The sequence below is a fragment of the Colias croceus genome, chromosome 24 (genome assembly GCF_905220415.1).
Source record: "Colias croceus chromosome 24, ilColCroc2.1".
Lineage (NCBI taxonomy): Eukaryota > Metazoa > Arthropoda > Insecta > Lepidoptera > Pieridae > Colias > Colias croceus.
In genome coordinates this window covers 2,434,701-2,456,195 of record NC_059560.1, presented here as the reverse complement: position 1 = coordinate 2,456,195, position 21,495 = coordinate 2,434,701, and the positions used below count along the sequence as shown (strand labels likewise).

The 21,495-nt window shown below is 31.7% G+C and overlaps 1 protein-coding gene across 1 annotated transcript in view; it reads right to left on the bottom strand.

Moving 5' to 3' along the window:
- Nucleotides 1–517: 517 nt before the first annotated feature.
- LOC123702714 (ABC transporter G family member 20-like) overlaps nucleotides 518–21,495 on the bottom strand; it is a 59,649-nt gene continuing 38,671 nt past the window's right edge. The window contains exons 5-16 of the mRNA XM_045650499.1: nucleotides 12,013–12,103; nucleotides 10,207–10,354; nucleotides 8,934–9,037; nucleotides 7,559–7,662; nucleotides 5,798–5,919; nucleotides 5,021–5,145; nucleotides 4,402–4,576; nucleotides 3,881–3,984; nucleotides 3,583–3,665; nucleotides 2,635–2,788; nucleotides 1,839–2,037; nucleotides 518–1,529 (exon numbers count right to left, since the gene is read on the bottom strand). Of these exons, the coding sequence (XP_045506455.1) occupies nucleotides 1,315–1,529; nucleotides 1,839–2,037; nucleotides 2,635–2,788; nucleotides 3,583–3,665; nucleotides 3,881–3,984; nucleotides 4,402–4,576; nucleotides 5,021–5,145; nucleotides 5,798–5,919; nucleotides 7,559–7,662; nucleotides 8,934–9,037; nucleotides 10,207–10,354; nucleotides 12,013–12,103 (1,624 nt within the window). The 3' untranslated portion in view covers nucleotides 518–1,314. The remainder of the gene's footprint in view (nucleotides 1,530–1,838; nucleotides 2,038–2,634; nucleotides 2,789–3,582; nucleotides 3,666–3,880; nucleotides 3,985–4,401; nucleotides 4,577–5,020; nucleotides 5,146–5,797; nucleotides 5,920–7,558; nucleotides 7,663–8,933; nucleotides 9,038–10,206; nucleotides 10,355–12,012; nucleotides 12,104–21,495) is intronic.

Genomic DNA, 21,495 nt, shown 5'->3' with positions numbered 1-21,495 from the left:
AACTACTATAAATAAAAGTAATGTCAAATTTTGTTATGATTTATACAAAAATTCTTAAAAACAAAATTGTGTCCTCACTTCCTTAAGGATTTCTTTAGTAAAAACGGACTTCTAAGAAACGAGTCGCAGCAACTAAACACAAAGTTATGCCATCTTCAAACATTTTGACCGAATAAGACGAAGTGTCGTATTTTGATAGTTTATGAACCAAACTTTTATTTTAAGTATTGCCAAATTACATAACGTTTATTTTGGTCTTATTATTTAAATTTTATATTTATTTTGTCCATTACTGGATGCTTGTCCACCACTGGTGCCGTTACCTTAATTATCATTCGTATGATTCCGATTGTAGGCAGGATTTCCCAAGGTTTTCATGGGTTTTACGGGCATTACTACTGATTACTCAATGGTCATCACTGATGTGATTCTTTTGGGAGCTCATCTAGCCTCTAGGTATAATGATTAGGTATGTTACACTTGAAAAGTTGGAAGGTAAATAAAAGACAGGTAGGTATTATAAAAAAGTATTTATTCATAAATACCCCTACATCACATAATGAATATCACAAGACCCTTACATCTGCAATATTTTTACAAAGAAATTAATTCATCATAATTAAGTCGTTCTTAATTTACCTATTTGAGCAATGCTTTTCGTGACATTTTTTCTTTACAAAGCTAAACATAATCATTAAATGCCGTTTTATTTAAAAATACATCACAATACAAAGTAATATGTAATATTCTTTTAATTTTTTTTGATAACTTTTTTATTGTCATGAAAAATGTACCTATACCTATCTTACCTACATATTCAAAATAACAACCAACTATTTAAAACACATACTTACAAGTTTTAAAAGGACACATTTTAGTATGTTTCCATACATAATATTACGGATAAAATATATAAACGCGTATCTACTTATTACAAGAATTTCAAATTTTAAACAGTTCATTTCAGTACATTCTTACAAAATTACATTTTCAATTTAATTGAAAATACAAAATTTGCTTATAAAAGCTATTTACAGCAACTCGAACTATTAACCAACTATTAACACAATTCCTTATTCTATCTAAATGCTAAAATCTTCCAAACACATTCCACCACTGCCTAGTGCCTATGGCAAAATTCAAAACCCATAAAAAATTAAAAAAATATTACAAAAATGTATCACTCGATTCTCGAAATTGTCAAAATAAACCACAGACTAACTAGGAAATTTAGTAGATTAAAATTGTTCACAGACTATATGTATAGTATATACGATACATATTATGTCAAATTGATCCTAAAATACAGATTAATTACGTTTTCTTATACTTAAGTTTAAGGAAACATATCGAAAGGCTGATTCCGATCCAGAATAGTGTGACAATGAAGCCGAAATAAACGTTGAATTCTGTGATACCAGATCCTTTTTCCATTAAATCTCTGAGCGTTTTGGAGGGAATTGTGAAAGGTAATGCTAATGCAATATACCGGAGACCGACCGGCATCGCTTCTAGCGGCCATAGGATACCTGTAAACAGAAATTTTTATAGAGTTTATATTTTTAATTGTATACAACATTAGATATTAATATATAGGATAGTTTGGACGGTACAATAGTTACAGACTCTTAATGTTATTGTAATACAGAGATAATCTAGATGGATGTAAGTAATTTCGATTACTAATCTAATTTATGACTTGAGAAAATATAATGAATTAAGATGTAATTTTAAAAAGGGGCAATAAAAACACATATCAAAAATCATAAAATAAATAAAACGTTAAACTCTATAGGACGCAAATTTTTTTCTCTATTATTTCTGGCACAAATACTTACCACATAACAACACCATGGGATAAAAGCTTCCCGTAGCCACAAAGAACGACAGCGTATAACTGGGGCATAGTACAGATAACAAAAAGCCATAGCACATCCCGCCAACTCCTTGCAGGAAGAGGAGTATGCCACAAGTAAGCAAAGATCCTTTGAAGGGTAAACTGTAGCCTAGGAACGCGAGCGCCATCATTTCTATTGTCTGTGGAAAAAATACATTAAATTTTTTTTATGGGATTAAATTTAAGAAATGGAGTAGTGGATAACTTCTGTCTACTTAACCAGTTAAATCTCAGAGTCATCTAATTGCTGCTGCTTTTAAAAAATAAAGATTGCCAATTCAGAAAAGGATCTAGAGGATTTTTATAATTTTAGAGGTTAGTTTTAGAAGCTAGTGAGAGTCTTGGATGCCATACTGTGTCTTGCTGGTCGATGTGGAACACGGGCCTCACTAGGGTTGAAGTTTTTAGTGACAATGTAGCTATAAGGGGTCAATGTGGCTTCAGTGGGAGTCACATTTGTCAGTTCATCTTACCTGCATCGCACAAGCACCGGCTGCACACCGGCGAGATCGTCAGCGTGGATATTACGATCGCGGGGATGAAGGAAGGATTCTAGTGGGTGTTAGGGGTCAGTGGGGGGTCACATTGGTCAGTGGGGGGTCACATTAGTCAGTGGGGGTCACATTGGTCAATGGGGGTCACATTGGTCAGTGGGGGGTCACATTGGTCAGTGTGGGTCAAATTGGTCAGTGGGGGTCAAATTGGTCAGTGGGGGTCAGTGGGGGTCAGCAACTCACCTGCATCACGATAACGGCGGCCTGCAGCGCGATGTGCACGTGCAGCATCTCGCGCGGCTGCACGCCGGCCACCGCGCTGCGCTCCCACACGCCCTCCAGCCGGTCCGATATCATTAGCGTGGAGGTAACGATCGCGGGGAGGAAGTAGATTATACTACGGATAAAATGTCGTATGATTCAATCTATACTAATATTATAAAGCTGAAGAGTTTGTTTGTTTGTTTGAACGCGCTAATCTCGGGAACTACTGGTCCGATTTGAAAAATTCTTACGGTGTTAGATAGCCCATTTATCGAGGAAGGCTATATAATTATATCATCACGCTAAGACCAACAGGAGCGGAGCAATGCGGGTGAAACCGCGGGGAGCAGCTAGTTAATTAATATAATCGGTTGAAGTTTTTAACGGCTTTTAAACGCGATTTATTCATTCGTAGCTGTTCTGCGCGGTTTTGCCCGCATTGCTCCGCTCCTTAGCGTGATACTATATAGTCTATAGCATTTCACGATAAATGGGCAATGGGCAATGACAAACACAACAATTTTTCAAACCAGACCAGTAGTTCCTGAGATTAGCGCGTTCAAACAAACTCTTCAGCTTTATTATAACTATAGATATTCCTGTTCCGACGTTTGCACGTGCACGTGGAAAATGAAACAAGCCTTTTACAAGGTGGACGAATTAGATTTACGCAAAATTTTTAATGTGTTTTCAAATTATCCAATAAATTTCTTTATGCAACTAAATAACTATCGCCAGTTAATAAAGATATCTTACTGATTAAAACAAACAAAATATAATAAAAATCAGTAGTAGGGTACCTCAGGGTTATATACTAGGACCTTCGCTATTCAACTTGTATGTGAAAGCACAATATAGTTTTTAGCAATAAAAATGATTAAATACATTTTTGTGTATAAAGATATTAATTTTAAATTAAATACTTACGTGACCATGATACCAGGAGCCATGTAGCTGACCATTTCTGGTTCCATTGATCCGAAAATTGGTGTTTGGAAACGGACTGGAATCTATTGAAAACAAATTATTTAATTTTATTAAAATATGTTGATATTATTTTTAATTATAAATTGCTGCTAAATGCAAATTCAATATTTTTTTTTACTTTTTCAATAATTTCGAAGTTTAAATTGGTGCAAAAGCGATTTTGTTTTATTTTATTTTTCTAGGTTAATCCATATTTATGATAAGATTCTATAAAATAATTAATAGAAGTAAAGTATACCTGAACAAGATCTTCGTTAAGCCCGCAAGCATTCATTGTCCTTTTCGTGAAGTATTCGTACGTTTTATGTAACCGTCGTTTCAGGAAGTTGGAGATTTGATGATCTGAAATTTTGAATTTTTATATTAAAATATTTTGTCTTACAAAAAAGATTTTAGACAGGGCTTAATTTTAAGCGCGGGTTCCATTTAATTTGGTTTTGCTGTATTTCACATAGACAACTATTAAAGTGACAGATCCTTGGTTTAAAGTTAGACTGTGTTTAAATTGTTTTGTGGTAAGACCATTTCGGTTTAATTATAACTGATACTAATATATTCTTATGCAAGTTATAATGAATCATCATGAACAAATCGAGCTACATTCTAATACTTTTGTATTTTTTTAACACTATCCGCACTCATCCTCACTCATCTTTATCATCCTCACTCATCCTCATCCCCATCACCAACTCACCAGCGACACGCTGATAGTGCCCATCCTCAACAACATCATCCTCAACATAACCATCACCAACTCACCAGTCATATCCAGCCACACGCTGATAGTGCCATCTTCAACTATATCATCCTCAACATAACCATCAGCCACCCTTAAAGCGAGAGAATGGCTAAAATTAGCTGGGAAATATAACGCCCCGTATGTTTGTAGGGTCGCTACAGCTGCTTTAGCTTCCACTGTTGTGTTGTAGTACGACTGAAATGGAAAAAATATGGAAATTTTATAAAAACATTGAGAAAAATAACTTTTGGATGTTTAAACAAGTATTAGAAGAGACTGGAGATCATAATTTTTAAGTGGAAGCACTTACAATGAAAAATGTTATAACAGTTTAGCTACATAGTAGTTAGTACATGGGATATAATTCTCATTTAATACGAGATACTTTTCCAAGCGGTTAGAAAATAATGCGTAGGTACAAAGCTAAGAAACAGTGAGAGAAAACTCATATTGGTGACATAAAATTTTCGTAATCAATGGATTACAAACACTATAGGATATTTAGATTTTACGAAAACATTATTCCGTAAGTATTGTCAAACACTATCGGATATTTAGTTTACTTAAAACAATATTCTGTAAGATATAAGATATTGTTGTTATTTTCAATAATATATCCGTACAATTATAATTACTTACCACCATCAAATTCCGCTTTTCCATTTCGTCCAGAAACCAGCAACTCAACATAAAGTAGTCGCAAGATCCGTCTTCATTTATCGATACTCGTGTAAGATTATCATTTTTACACAAATCTATACCCACTGCAAATAATTAGCGGTAATTAATTTCATTAGAACTAACTAAACAATGGGGTATTATAAGATGAGGATAATGTAATATGTTATAAAAAGTTCAGAAAAAGTCTAATTTAATTGACTTGTGTAACAAGCAGTTTTTATGATATGCTTTTTGTTTGATTAAGTATTAATAAGTAAGATTTATATCCGACAGTTATCGCCCTTGACACACGTGATAATTTTACAAAAGAGGTTCCGGGTTTCGATCCCAAGTATTAAAATAAAACCTTCAAATCTATACTAATATTATAAAGCTGAAGAGTTTGTTTGTTTGAACGCGCTAATCTCGGGAACTACTGGTCCGATTTGAAAAATTCTTTCGGTGTTAGATAGCTCATTTATCGAGAAAGGCTATTGGCTATAGACCATCACGCTACGATCAGCAGGAGTAGAGCCACGGGGGTGAAACCGCGCGGAGCAGCTAGTGCAATATAAGAAGGAAAACGGACACAGGTACGATAAATATTACATAACAATACTAGAAAAGAAAATAACAATATATAAATAGTTTATTTTTTAACTACCTAATTACATAATAGACTGTATACACATAAGAATTTAGAATATTAGAATTGTAACATTAAAATCTATGTTATTTGCAGTTATAAATACGTACTTGGTACAGAAGCAGCTTCATCATTAACAACAGCGAGATGTAAGTCCTTAGGGTCGTGTCCCACCGCACTGAAGAATGCTACCACTTGTATGATCGGGAATAATACTGAGAATATTAACCCCCTGGAAATAATTAGCTCCAAATTAGATGTATAGACGAAGAAATTATATTATAATTTATACAGCTATAAATAAGTTAATCCTACTAATATTATAAATGTGAAAGTTTGTATGTTTGTTTGTTACTCCTTCTCGCAAAAACTGTTGAACCGATTTTCATGAAATTTGGCACACACATAGAGACAACGAAATAAAAAAAATATGTAGTTTAATTATTTGTTGATTGGAAAAAGCAATATAAGTTACATAATATCATTTATGTATATGATAAACGGTCCCAAGAATGAGCCTAGTGGTACTCCAGTCATTTATTTCTAGCAATCAATGATCCCTTTAAACTCTAACCTATAGTAAATTCAATTAGTTCAAGTTACAACTTTACTAACTGCTCCGTGCCTGCGTAATCTATATTACATATTTTTATAAGGCAATTGTAAGTAAGTATATAATATCCCAAATGCTAAACAAAAAACCATAAATAAACCGCACAAAAATTAATGAATACACCTTGAGTCCTTGATTTGGAAACTATGGAGCCGGAAATAAATCAAGAGACCTTATATTCAAGATTTTGTAAAGGATTATAAATTTTAAGGCTGAAAATTTATCAATCAGAGCACGTTTCTATCCAAATTGGTTTACGGAAAGTATGCAGTTTGAAGTGATGTGTATTATATTAATGAGGTGTATTTAAAATATTGAAGTCATCGTTTTGATAAGAATTGATTCAAGTAATAAATATGTAGTGTTTCAGATTTCAGAACTTTAGCAAGCCATTTTTTTTCAGTCGAAATGTTATTGTTTAACTTTGGTTTATAAAATTTAATTGGTATACAAATAGTTCTTAAAAATCAATCGCTCAAGATCTGTAAAAAGCCTTCGAATTGGTGAGACATAAGTACCTAATCATATTTAGAGTGATTTCCCAAAATTTACAATTAATTTTCAATCAATTAACTAGGTAATACATTAATAAGTTTCTTAAAGTTCTATGTTATTTTCAAATATGGATAAAACAAATATGTATGTGCAATGTGCATCGCAAAATTTAGTCAATTTGCTCATATGAATAAAAAAAAATTGCCTGTGCAAATTAGTCATTTTGTCAAATTGCACACGTAATAAAGAATTTAATAAACAACTAGCATTCCGCCCGCAGCTTCGTCCGCTTTGTCTAAAACCTTATAAATTATATAGATACTAAAACCTTCCTCTTGAATCACTCTAGCTATTTATTTTTTATTTATTTATTTATTTATTTCATTTACATTCACATTTCATAAACAATTTACACATATAGTAATATCATAAACTAATTTGAAAAATTATACAATAATAATAGGAGGAACTCCGGTATCTGTGGTAGTATAAACTGTGCTACAGATACCTGCGCCCCCCCTCAAATAAATAAACTAGAAATGACTATATTTTTTTTTTAATTAAAAATTAAAATTAGAATTACAGAATATTAGAATTTCATTGCGTTGAAGTTAATAAATTAAAAAAACCGCATCAAAATCCGTTGCGTAGTTTTAAAGATTTAAGCATACAAAGGGACATAGGGACAGAGAAAGCGACTTTGTTTTATACTATGTCGTGATTGTCTGTGTAAATTAATCTCTCTTCTAATAGTTTAACTTACCCAGGATGCCTTGAAAACTGTTGTATACTTTTAATAAACACAGCTTTATATCGACCCTTTTGTTTACTCTTCAATTCCATGTGATTGTCCTTTTTCGTGAGTACCTGTAAATTTGTAATTTTTGTTAAAATCTTTATTAATGTTATAAAGAGGAAAGATTTGTATATTGCACGCCTCATAAGCGAAGCGTTGAGGTGGGTACTACTGTCACTTCGCGCAAAACATCTGATTTTTCAAACTTAAAATGTCTTTATGTATCATACATTGCACTTGTAAGATAATACATACACACACATATTAAGAAAAAACACTATTTTTAACGTTCATGATATTTTTGATGTCATTTTTGTTATTTAAACTAGTTAAAAAACAGTTTAAAAAAGTTCTGTCTTGGACGTCCGTGTGTCTGTATGTGCGGATCCTTTTTCTTGTTAACACGATAGCGACCGAAATACTTTACTAATCGAGTCTTTTTTTTTCTCTTACGCTTGAGTATGCTCAGGAATAGAACCCTTTCATTTTTCAGGGTCTGATTCGATGTGGTTTAATTGTTATTAAATAAACAAAAAGAATATCGACTTTTTTTTTTTATTTTTATAGTGTACTCAAAATTCACCATTATAAACTCGATTCTTTATACTATAAGCCAAGGTTTAAAAAAATAAGTTGGTAGTCAGTCCCTTAAACCTGCGCAGTTTCACATCTAGGTGGGGCCACAAGAAAAATAGCTCAATTATTACGGTACCGCTTTCTTTACTTTTCCAAATGTTTTATTTTATTTCATTTTTATATTTATAGTCACGTACTCTTTATAAATAATCAATTTTATTGTAAAGGATGAGATTATGAGGCGTGCACTTTTGGATTTTCCAAACTATTTGTATGTTGTTGTCGAATTGGCTCAAAATACGGCTATAAGGCCGCGTTTCCATCTGCAAGAAAATTTCCGCAAGAAATGTCCGACAGTCTGTCTGACAGCAGCTTGCAAGTCTACTTGCAGGTGGAAATGCGGAATTAGACTTGCAAGCTGCTGTCAGACAGGACATTTCTTGCGGAAGTTTTCTTACTGATGGAAACGCGGCCTAATACTTGATTTTGGTCGCACGTTCGTTCGGAATATTTTCATTTCAATGAATTATCATATTTTTTGTTCCAATCTGCAAAATATTTTTTATATTCTACTTAGTGCTAGCGCGCAAGAGCAACTTTTGTCTCCGCAACTATTTTGTCTCTCCCATCAACTCTATGGGGAGTTGCGTCGCTACGTGCGCGCACTTTCTTACTAGCCCATAGAGGTGATGCGAGAGACAAAATAGTTGCGGAGACAAAAGTTGCTCTTGCGCGCTAGCTCTTAGTTAATATTTTTTATACTCACATCTCGACTACTCGTGACGATGCTAAAGTCTTCGGTGGATTGGAATCTACTATCATTAGATAAGGTGCTGTCCGGGATGACATCTGGGGAAGCTGAAGTTAAGGCTAGAATAGAAAGTATTAACTTTAGTCTTTAAGTTAAAGTTATATTTGTAAAAAATACCTTAAAGATAATGGTTAAGGTTTTTCGGCCCTGGAAGAAATAAATGATTTTTTCAACTCTAAAATGTGCCCTGGAATAATTTGTTTTGACTTCGGCATATTTGTTTATTTTTTTGTTATCTATACATATAAGATACATATAATAAATCTGTAGAAGGGTCAATTCTGTACATTGAAAATATTGAAAAAATAAATAGCAGGGGGTGTTACTGAATCGATACCAAGCCCAAATATGTGATTAAAAAAATTTTTGTCTGTCTGTCTGTCTGTCTGTCTGTCTGTCTGTATGTTCAGGCATCACGTGAAAACTAACGGTTCATTTCGATGAAACTTGGTATAATTATACCTCATTATCCTGGGCATAAAATAGGATACTTTTTATCCCGAAAAAATACGTAGAAAAAAAATAAATCTTAATTTTTCTTTATTTTTCCGCGCGGACGGAGTCGCGGGCGGAAGCTAGTTTAGATAATAATATTATAAGAGACGTTGCTTTAATGCTCTAAGTAAGAGACCCTTGAGACCTATGAAATACCAATTGTTTAGTTTTCGACATAAGAATTATCTCTTGTTAACGGAATACGCATTATTTCATCGTTTTTATATTAATAATATTATTTACATATCTCACTAGGAAATAAATAAAATAATTCAAATAATTTTGAAAACAACTTTTTGTTTTGACGGACCTGAAAAACGCTTTGGCCAAAGTGCAGACGGTAGATTTCCAAATATGCATAACACAAAAAATATATCTAACTAAATAAACTGTAATAACATCAATTTAAATAAGAACTCTTAATTGAAAATGATGCCATTTTGGTCAATCTAAGATAAATATAGATAATTCGTGACTCAATTTCAACCTCAAGTCTAATATAATATATAAAATAGTAGAAACACTATTACATATTATAATCTATACTAAAATATTATAAAGCTGCAGAATCTGTTTGTTTGAACGCACTAATCTCAGGAACTACTGGTCCGATTTCATATTTTTTTATTATAATTTATTATTAGGCTATAATATATTATCACGCTAAGACCAACAGGATCGGTGTCACGCGGGTAAAACCACGGGGCAGAGCTAGTAAATTATGTATACTCACTGGATTGCCGTCTGTTTGCCCGTAAGCTTTCGTTTTGCGCGACAGCCATTTTCAGAAAAGCCTCTTCAAGTGTCGTACAGTCGTATCTTTGTAGTATTGCATCGGGAGAATCCTGGGCTAATAACTGACCATCTCGGAGAAGACCAATCTATAGAAATAATTTAAAATTGTATGTATGTATCATCCATCATCATCATCACCCCATTATATTCCCACTGAATTTTCATCACCACGGAAAATTAGAAAGACGAAGACTTATTCATTTCATGTCTTTGGCAGAAATTTTCATTAAAAATCCTGAAAATCGTTTTACGAACCTTTGCGTTATTTAAAAGTTATTCTTATAGATTTCTAAGTAATTTATAATATATTATGTAAATTGTAGATGATATTTTTTGTCTCAAAGTTAAACAAAGGGTAATTAATACCTGAGAATTAATAAGTAAATACTACATAAACTTTTCATAACCACGAGAAATATGATTCACCTTATTGTTTGTATCTAAAGGTTTAAATCTCTACATATTATTATATTCTATATAATAGCTCATTAACAGGTGACATACCTACCTATGTCAGTTTTCCTTCACAGTACTTCTAATATTTTTATAATTAGCTAGTTTCAAAACTAATAAATATGTTCTGTTGATCTCTTCTATATCGGCTACTCACCAACCTGCTGCAGGGGCAATTTTGGAATTGCACCCTTAATTGGCTCCTTAATTGTAATATGTATAGGCAAGCAGGGGCAATTTATAGAACAGAAAAATTGGTCCGACTGCTGTCCAACCGAGATTGTTCCAATATTGCCCCTGCTGCAGGTACATGAGCAGCCGGCTTTAAGTGACACAAAATGCATGAAAATAGACGCATAAAAGTGTCAAGTAGGCTATAAATGGATACCTTATCAGCAAGTCGTGAAACTGGACTCAAGCGTAAGTCAAGCGTCTTAAAAATAAAAACAGTTTCTTAACCGCAAATTCATTGTACTTTGACATTTAGACTTTTTAATTCTGAATTGTGAAACACCATGTTCAAATCATGCAGTCTATAAGATACAGATAGTATGTTACATAACGGTGTATTTACATCAAAGGAGTGAATACTCATTCTAACCCCACTATGTCAAATTATTTTCGTGTAAACAGACGTAGTGCATTCTTTCGTTGTTCGTGCGTTCGAAAAGATTCTATGCAATGTTCTAATACTGAACAACAATGAATACGAGTTTTCGTTTACACTAAAAGATCACGAAAGAATGCTCTTGCTCTAGCTCTATGTTCGTTTGATGTAAATGCACCGTTAAGACATATATAAAGTATGTTATATAAAATAAATATTATGAAATATTTATGAAGAACAATAATCATTCAATTAATGTATAATAGCAGACTGCAACACTTGATGGAGGAATAACATGCAATGTCACTCGACCTTGGATAGTTCATATTTTCCTGTATTTTTGCAATTGTTCCTATGTTTGTAATATTATAAGTTATCATTGAAAATCAAAATTAAATAATTTGCATTCTCATTATAATATGTATGTAAAGGTCGAAGGTTAAGTCGATATATTTAAGTGCTTTTATTTGTTTATAGATTAGGATATTTTCCTGTCAACAGCATGCTATTCTTTTAAACCAAATAAGCGTCTTGTTTTAAACGTAATATTATTAAAACAACGACAGAAAAGATCGAACATGATGCAGAGAAATGATAAATCGTAAATTTGTTTCATTATGTAGATTGTAGATAAAAAATATGAAATTTCTTTGTACATCAGTGAATGAAAAATATTTGTCTTACCTTATGTGCTTGTTTCGTTTCGTCGATATAATGCGTGGTTATTATCACAGTGGTACCTTTTGAAGCTAATTCCGATAAGTAATTCCAAATTCTGAAACAAATTGTTACACTTATCAATATATTTCTTAATATATAGTTATATACTAATACTAGGTTTCCGCCCGCGGCTTCGCCCGCGCAGTCAAAGAAAAACCCGCATAGTTCCCGTTCCCGTGGGATTTCCGGGATTGCGTCATTTTCCCGGGATAAAAAGTAGCCTATGTCCTTTCTCGGGTATCAAAATATCTCCATACCAAATTTCATGACAATTGGTTCAGTAGTTTAGGCGTGATTGAGTAACAGACATACAGAGTTACTTTCGCATTTATAATATTAAGTAGTATGGATTATAATGAAATGCTGAATTCCTGAAAAAATTAGTAGGATAAGATTCGCATGAGTTCCTGTGATTAAATTCCAATACCTATAGTTCGAAATGAATTTTTTTGTGTGTAAAAGAGCATTTATTGAGGAAGGCTCTATGACGTCATGCTACGACTAATAAGAAGAGTGTGAAACCGCGGGGCAAGACAAGTGGAGACTTTTTTTATAAAATAAAATAATGGAGTTGGAAAAATTGACACATTGGAATTGTCGTTGTTATTTTATGTTAAGAGTTAATGGTGTATCTTTATGGGATACTAGCTTACTGCCCGCGGCTTCGCCCGCTTTCTCTAAAACGATTTGAGATTTAAACTATCCTATCTCTCAAGTTGGATCGAACTGCACATGGTGTGCGAATTTTATTATAATCGGTTAATATTATTATTCGGTTAATATATTAATTAATCGGGTTTAGGAGTCCATTGAGGAAAAACATTGTGACACGAGATTTATATATATTAGAAGAAAGATATAATATTATGTAAATGCTCTTATTTCTAAGCAGTTATAATAGGTAATAACTAATAGTAATAACCATGTATATTATAATAACATTTACATAATAATTTGTAAGAACAGAATATATGCCGTTCGTTACACTAAAACTGCTGAACGGATCTGGATGAAATTTTTTACAGAAATTTTTACCCGGAAGTAAAAACGCATGACATAAATACATAATACAATAAATACAAATAGGAATGCTTTGTATTATGTTATCCAATTTATGAAGGAAATAATAAAAAATATTAATAAACAATAACAATTTCTTGTTCACTTTAAAGTCCTATTGACTTCGTATCTTGTGTGAAAATTTTTAATACATTAGGATAAATATAAATACCTAATGCTAATAAATAATTACACATAAATGTTTATTAGATGATAATTAAAATTCTTTTAGTATGTTTTGAGGTCGTTCGACTCATATAATTGTAATGTAAACTTTTTTGGTAAACAATAAATTTTAATCTAACCAAGAATTAAAACTTGATTTTTATATGTTTTAGTTCCCATACAATAGGATAAAATACGTAACATAATATTTTTTACAAAATAAGTTTTTATAGGTTTAATCTGCGAAATGCCGATACTTCTCCATAGATACTGAATTCCGAATCGGTGGTAAATGTTAAAAATATGTTATGACGATTCAAAAGACGTTTTTTTTATTCAATAAGACTTCTGTCTTATTGAATAAATAAATGTTTGAGTTTGAGTTTGAAATATTATGAAAAAAAAGCTACCTATCGTGAGGTCGTCATCATTATCAAATACTAGCTATGCCGCGCGGTTTTCGCTCCTGTTGGTCTTAGCGTGATGACATATTATAGTCTACCTCGATAAATGGGCTATCTAACACCGAAATAATTTTTCAAATTGGACTAGTAGCTGTTCCTGAGATTAGCGCGTTAAAACAAACAAACAAACTCTTCAGCTTTATAATATTAGTATATAGATATGTTATTGAATTTTCTTGTTTAGTTTAGTTTTACCAACAGGTATTAAATTTAATTAACACAGACTGAATTCGATAATTAGTTTTATAGCATTCAAATGTTTTGTGAGAAATTTTAAAAGAATAGAAAAAACCATCATCACATGTCGCCGAGAGGTCAAGCTATAACTTTAAACAAAGATTTAACACCTCAGTCTTAATATGAATAATATGTTCTTTAAATAAGATAGATCCTGAACATCTTTAGTAGTATTAATATGTTTTATTTATTTAAAACTTTAATACAAGTGAACGCAAAGGAACCTCTTAAATATTATACACTATAGTCTATACAGTATTAAAAAAAGTAGTTTATTAAGCTGCCTTATGACATAGCAGTTATCACTTCCAGGCATCTAGAGCAAAAGCAGAAATTAATTTTAATAAAAAATAAATGTTCAAAGTTGATAATAAAATTAAATAAAAAAAATATTTAATTTATAATTTATTTAATTACTATAAATATTTATTGTTATCTAATGAGCAAAATTTCCATAAAGATATTATTTAAAATAAAGTGACAATTTAAATTATTTATTTGACAGAATCTTTTTTTATACAATACTTAGAGTTCGTTGAGTTCGCGTAAATATAAATACGTTTATGATTTTGTACATGGCCTTATGTATGTAATGTGAAAGATTTTAATAGGTACTAAGGGTGCTTTTCTACCAATTATGTGCAAGGATGTGTAGAGAGGAATGTTTGTAAATAACCAATCATATCGCTTCATTTAGTTTGAAGTTTGAAGCGTTTAGCGATTGAAGCCATACTATTGGTTATTTACAAACACATTCCTCCGTCCTCGCTACACATTTTCGCACATAATTGATGGAAAAGCACCCTAAAAATGACAACTATTCAAAATATTTAATGATATATTTTTTAACAAAATAAGATAGTAGTAGAAAATGTAGTTAATTTAATAAGAAACGTCATAAAATTTCCGTAACACAGATGGTATTTTATTACTTAATCACAAGTAATTGATTTGTTTACCTTAGTCTATTTAATTACAGTAATTTGAATACAATGCCTACTCTCTGGTGAATTAAAAAATATTGAGAAATAAAATTGTGATTCGCTATCTGCTGTTATCAATACTAATATTATAAAGAGGAAAGGTTTGTACATGTATGTAGGTATGTATGGTTTTCACGCATAAACTACTGGACCGATTTTGATGAAATTTAGCACAGACAATCTTTAGACCCTGAGAAAGAACATAGGCTACCTTTTATTGCGAAATAATATGTACCACGGGCGAAGCCGGGGCGGACCGCTAGTTATATGTAAAACTAGATTTCAGCCCGCGGCTTCGCCCGCGTTTTCAAAGGATAACCCCCATTGTTCCCGTTCCCGTGGGATTTCCGGGATAAAACCTATCCTATGTGTTAATCCAAGTTACTCTCTACATGTGTGCTAAATTTCATTGTAATCAGTTCATTAGAATTTGCGTGAAAGAGTAACAAACACACACACACACATCCTCACAAACTTTCGCATTTAAAATTAGAATATTAATTTATAGTGTTTTCCTGTGTATGGTTTGTCGGACGTATATGAACTAAAAAAAATTTAAAGTATTAAAAACTTGGAAGTTTTTGTATAATATGCAGTGTTATTCTTCTCGACTTTTTGATTTCGATAAACGAAGTCGATAGCTTCAAAAAAGTATTTCTTTTTTAAATTTCAGCATAGAGTGTACAATTGTAGAAACGAAATAGGCCATTTTTTCTATGTTTATGCCTTAAAATAAGTCGAACCTTTACATAATTATCCGTAATATAAAGAAGCACAAAGGAAAGAAAGTCCATATCTTACAATAATGTTTTAAATTTTTTCGCCAGGACTTAAAGCTGTTATTCTGACATTAAAACAGACCATATAAAATTTTCATATTTAAAATCACTAAAATAAAAATGAAATTGAGCAGGTGATCGCTTCAAAGAGCATCCGTTTTCATTGACATTAACAAATATATTTAATACTAGCTTCCGCCCGCGACTCCGTCCGCGCGGAAAAATTACGATTTTTTTTTACGATAAAAAGTATCCTATTTTATGCCCAGGATAATAAGGTATAATAATTATACCAAGTTTCATCGAAATCGAACCGTTAGTTTTCACGTGATGCCTGAACATACAGACAGACAGACAGACAACAATTTTTTTAATCACATATTTGGGCTTGGTATCGATCCAGTAACAATCAATGCAATCAATACAATCCCCTGCTATTTATTTTTTCAATATTTTCAATGTATGACCCTTCTACAGATTTATTATATGTATAGATTGCTTTACGGAAGGACAATGAAGGTATAATTATCTATTAATTAAGAGGTAGGTAATTACTTCAATATATAATAATAATGACTGGGAAATAAATCATTCGTAGTAGGTACTATCGTTTATCATCATACTAGTTATCCGCCCGCGTTTTCAAAGAAAATACCGAATAGTTCCTATATATTCCGAGATAAAACCTATCCTATGTGTTAATCCAAATTACCCCCTATATGTGTGCTAAATTTCATTGCAATCGGTTCAGTAGTATTTGCGTGAAAGAGTAACAAAAATACTCACCTACACATACAGATACATCCATCCTCACAAACTTTCGCATTTTTAATATTAGTAGGATAACAAATACACTAAATAAATACACTAGTATAACATCATAGGTACTACTTCTGCCCGTGGTTTTACCGCCATGTAAGGATGTACCTACTGAAAATGTAAAATCACGTCTAATTTATTTAGCTAAAAGGACTTTGATTATATTTAAAGGTGCATTACATTATTAAAATATCAAGAATCTTATTATTTAACATTAAATATGGTTATTTGTATTATTGTATTTTGATTTAATAAGATTTCCAAGATTATACTAGGATATCAAACAGCATCTTAAGAAAACGAGTTCAATAAAAATAATCGTATTCTAGTTAATAAATGTAAACGATGCTGTAACTAATATAATTGCAAAGTAACCTTTAAGATTTTCATTACAATGTTATAATCTCATCGGCTGCCTAGATTGCTTTATCACCAGAGATTTGCTATGCCACGTAGCTATGGCATAAAGAACGCATCGTTTGATATTCACCAATCATATTCATTGATGCATATAATATAGCTTTACATTGGTTGAAACCGAAACAACTAAGATTTATTTTTTATATGGAAGGCTGCGTGCTTCGGAGTCGCGTTAAAGTATATGTTATATTCTATGCTGTAGCTATGTCGCGCTATGTGCAAAGCGGAGCCTACTATTGATACATTGCATAGCTCGAGCTTAGCATCTTTTTCGGACAGATACTTTACTCGCCCCTCGACATAGCTTAGTGTCAGTGGAAACAGTCACAAAATTTATTTATTTCATAGCTTACCTACATCCTCGCAGCTTACCACTTTAGCACGTCTCTAGTGGAAACCCACCCTTAGCTTAATGTCTTTTTATATTATTTAACTTGTGTTGTTGTATTTGACATTTATAGATCAGGGTTTATTTTAAAGTAACAATAAGATAAATTTAATTTTACACTGACATTCAATTGAAGCGATTACAGTCTGTGATATTTAACAGACTTTTTGAAAAGACCAAGTTTAATTGTTCCTCTGTTTTAATCTTTTTAAAAGGAATTGTATGTTCGTGGTAACTATTCAGTATTGTTTACAATATAAATAAAAAGGTCTAAAAATATCGTGATGAATATGAACTTGTGTTCCTGCTTGCCTATGCAATGGGTTTGTTTCACAATATTAATTTTTGATGGAACCTTCTTCACAAAGGGGCAGCGTATATATTTTCATGAACAAATTCGAAATAAATAAAGTTTATGACCCGTTAAATTGCGGATTAGGTAAATTAAAGTTATAACGTCAATGTAAGAAAAAATACATTGTTTGGATTTAATGAGGAAGAAATTAAAACTAATGAAACAAAAAAGATGACGTTTATTTATTACTATTGTCTTGGGATAATGGCAATGGTGTTGTTGTCATAGGTATTTTATAAACATTTTAAATAAAAACATTAATATTTAATATTGTTATTTATTGTTAGATAGCAAATTAAATATGTGAATTAACTCTGTTCTTAAACTTCTTTAAACTTCTTTATGACCTTATTTAAAAAGTAATTTACTATATGCAACGTTACAGAAATACGTCAAATCACGCGTGGTAGGGATAAGAAAAAGATGGCGCGTAACGAAAAAATGTCACGCGTAACGGAAAAATGTTATAATACATTTTTTTCCAACCCCGATAAAGAAGTTTCACTTCAATTAAATCGTGGCTAAAGCAGACGTTTACTTGCAAACATGTCGGTCATATACAAACAAAGAGGCACATTTATATTTTACGTGCAAATCCGCGTGATAAAGCAGTGTATTAATAAAGCTCAGGCACACTGACCTTCCGTAAAGGTTATGTTTGTTTGGAATTCGTGAGCCTTTAATAACACTCGGGATCTCTTGACCTAATACATAATATAATACATATAACATGTCAATATTTACTGATCCTTGTAGGTGTATGATTTAATAATAATGTTTTAAATACTGTTAACGGTTTATCACTTTACCACAGAATATATAATAGTAGCTGAACAACTTTACATACTAATCCTACTAATATTATAAATGCGAAAGTTTGTATGGATGTATGGATGTATGGATGTTTGTTACTCTTTCACGTAAAAACTACTGAACCGATTACAATGAAATTTAGCACACATATAGAGGGTAACTTGGATTAACACTGTATAGGATAGTTTTTTATCTCGGAAATCCCATGGGAACAGGAACTATGCGGGTTTTCCTTTGCAAACGCGGGCGAAGCCGCGGGTGGAAAATCTAGTTAAAAAATAAATTTACTTTCCGTTCTCTGTCTGTCTACGTATGCTTAGATCTTTAAAACTACGCAACGGATTCTGATGTGTTTTTTTCAATAGATAGAGATGTTCATGAGGAAGGCTTTATATTACTAAGGCTGTATAGTTTCTTATCGCATATAAATAAATTATAAATAAATGCGTAATTCTATAGTATATTCGTTTACGATTTCTTTCCATAAATAAACCATCATCCTCAACTGTTCTTGAACCCCTATCTATCATTATAAAAAAAAAATCGAAATCGGTTCAGTAGTTCTCGAGTTTTGCGCTATAATTACACATTTGGCGATTAATTTTTATTATATAGATAAATACATTATTAAATACATACATAAGGATTAAAAATAGTACCTTATCTAATAACGCAAAGTATCCTTAATAAATAATAATGGTTATACAATACACATATAAGATGTTTTTGAAGAGCACTTTCATGTGAAATTATTTTTAGCGGGCGTTCCCAAAAAATCTTATTATCCCAATTCGTATTGTTTTATGTATTAATTTATACAACCTAATATTATAAAGCTGAAGTTTTTAGCTTAGCTGTTTGTTTGTTTGCGCGCGCTAATCACAGGAACTACTGGTCCGACTTAAAAAAATTCTTTCGGTGTTGCATAGCCTATCGAGGAAGGCTAGGCTATATTATAATATCATCACGCTAATACCAACTGGAGTGGAGCACTGCGGGTAAAACCGCAGGGCACAGCTAGTATTTAATATAATAAGTATTTTTTTTTTAATATTTCGGGACAATTTTCACACACGGCACGATCTGATCCCATACTAAGCTTTCGCTTGCGTTATGGAAACCAGATGGCTGATAAACATACATATTATATATAATTTTAAATAAATACTTATATAGATAATTAACACCCAGACACAGAGCAAACATCTATGTTCATCACACAAATATTTGCCCCGGGTGGGGATCGAACCCACGACCTCTGGTTTGGAAGGCAGGGCCACTACCAACCAAGCCAACCGGCCAGTCTTTACTTTGATGAGTACTTATGAAAATTTGTTTCTTTTTCCTTTCAAATATTAAATGTCAATAACTCAATAGCTGGTTTTAATAGTTCATGATAACTTGTATTTTCCTGTTACTTTCAGTACAAAAGGTTCTAGATTGTGTTATTTTTATTGTGAGCTGATTATTTACTTTATTCTTATGTTAATAAAATTAACTCAAGGTTTAGATACTGTAACTGACTGATTTGTCACGTGAAAATAAGAATTAATTTTTAAGAAATTGTTTCATATATAATGAGTTCAGAAAAAGTTCCATAAATATGTATGTCAAGATAAATAATATTTTCAGGTTATCGCATTTTATAATCATTGTTATATTCTAATTATTATATTATAATCTTATTAATACAAACTTTAATTATTACTAGCTTTCCGCCTGCGGCTTCGCCCGCGTTTTCAAAGAAAAACCCGCATAGTTCCCGTTCCCGTGGGATTTCCGGGATAAAACCTAGCCTATGTTACTCGTGGATAATGTAGCTTTCGAATGGTGAAAGAATTTTTAAAATCGGTCCAGTAGTTTATGAGCCTATTCATTACAATCAAACAAACAAACAAACAAACAAAGTTTTCCTCTTTATAATATTAGTGTAGATATAACATAGAGATAATTTTTTACAATAGGGGCAAAGTCGGGGTGATAGGCAAGTATGGGCAAGCTTTATACATGACTACAAACCTATGACTAACGTTTTAAACTTGCTAAAAACAGGATATAGGCAATTTAAGGATAATAAAAATTATTAAATGTAGGTTAATTAATCCCAAGGATAATAAATAATTATGTAGGTAAAAGTAATAATACATACTTCGTTTCGTAGGTACCTTAGTATGTTAATAGGTACCTAAACATAAAAATAAAACATACCTACATAATATAATATACCTAGTTATCTTCTTTTTTGTGTCATTGAAAAATGCACGGAAGATTCAATATTTAAAAGAACTTAACATGAAAATTAATTGATTTTTTTCCGAAAAGCTTGTTTTGTAAATTGATAATTGTTATTTATTGTACAAATAAATAACTTATGATACAATCGAATCCGTTAAGTATGTTAAGGACGATACCTGCTGTTAAGTTTGATTTAAGTGCATGTAATATTCGGTTGTAACTTAATTATTATAACTTATGTTTAATGAAGTATTTATATGGAAAATTTGCAATTATACCCAAAAATTAAATGACTAGCGTTTAAAATAATTGTTTGTTGTCATAAAACAAAGGTTAATGAGATTGAGTTTTCCTTAAGTAAGGTAAGGTATAATAGCAGTTATCTTAACGGATTCTTTTACAGTTAGGTCTAAATTCTAGATGCTTCGATCTAGGAAAACGAGTATCTAAATATGTTACTAGGTATATTTACAAACAACGATATAACTCCGTTATAAAGGAAAGTCATGGTGGCTAAATAAATACTGTATAGTGTGTTTCTTTGATATCATCATTTGACTAATATTCTGTGCTCTTTTAAATATATTTCATAAAATAATATGGTATTCCAGGAATCAAATCATCTGTTGGTATAATCAAACTGTATCCATTACGCTTCAGTAATTTGAATAGAGCAACAAATTCTAAAACTTACACACATTTTACTTAATCGAACACATTTTTTTTCGGT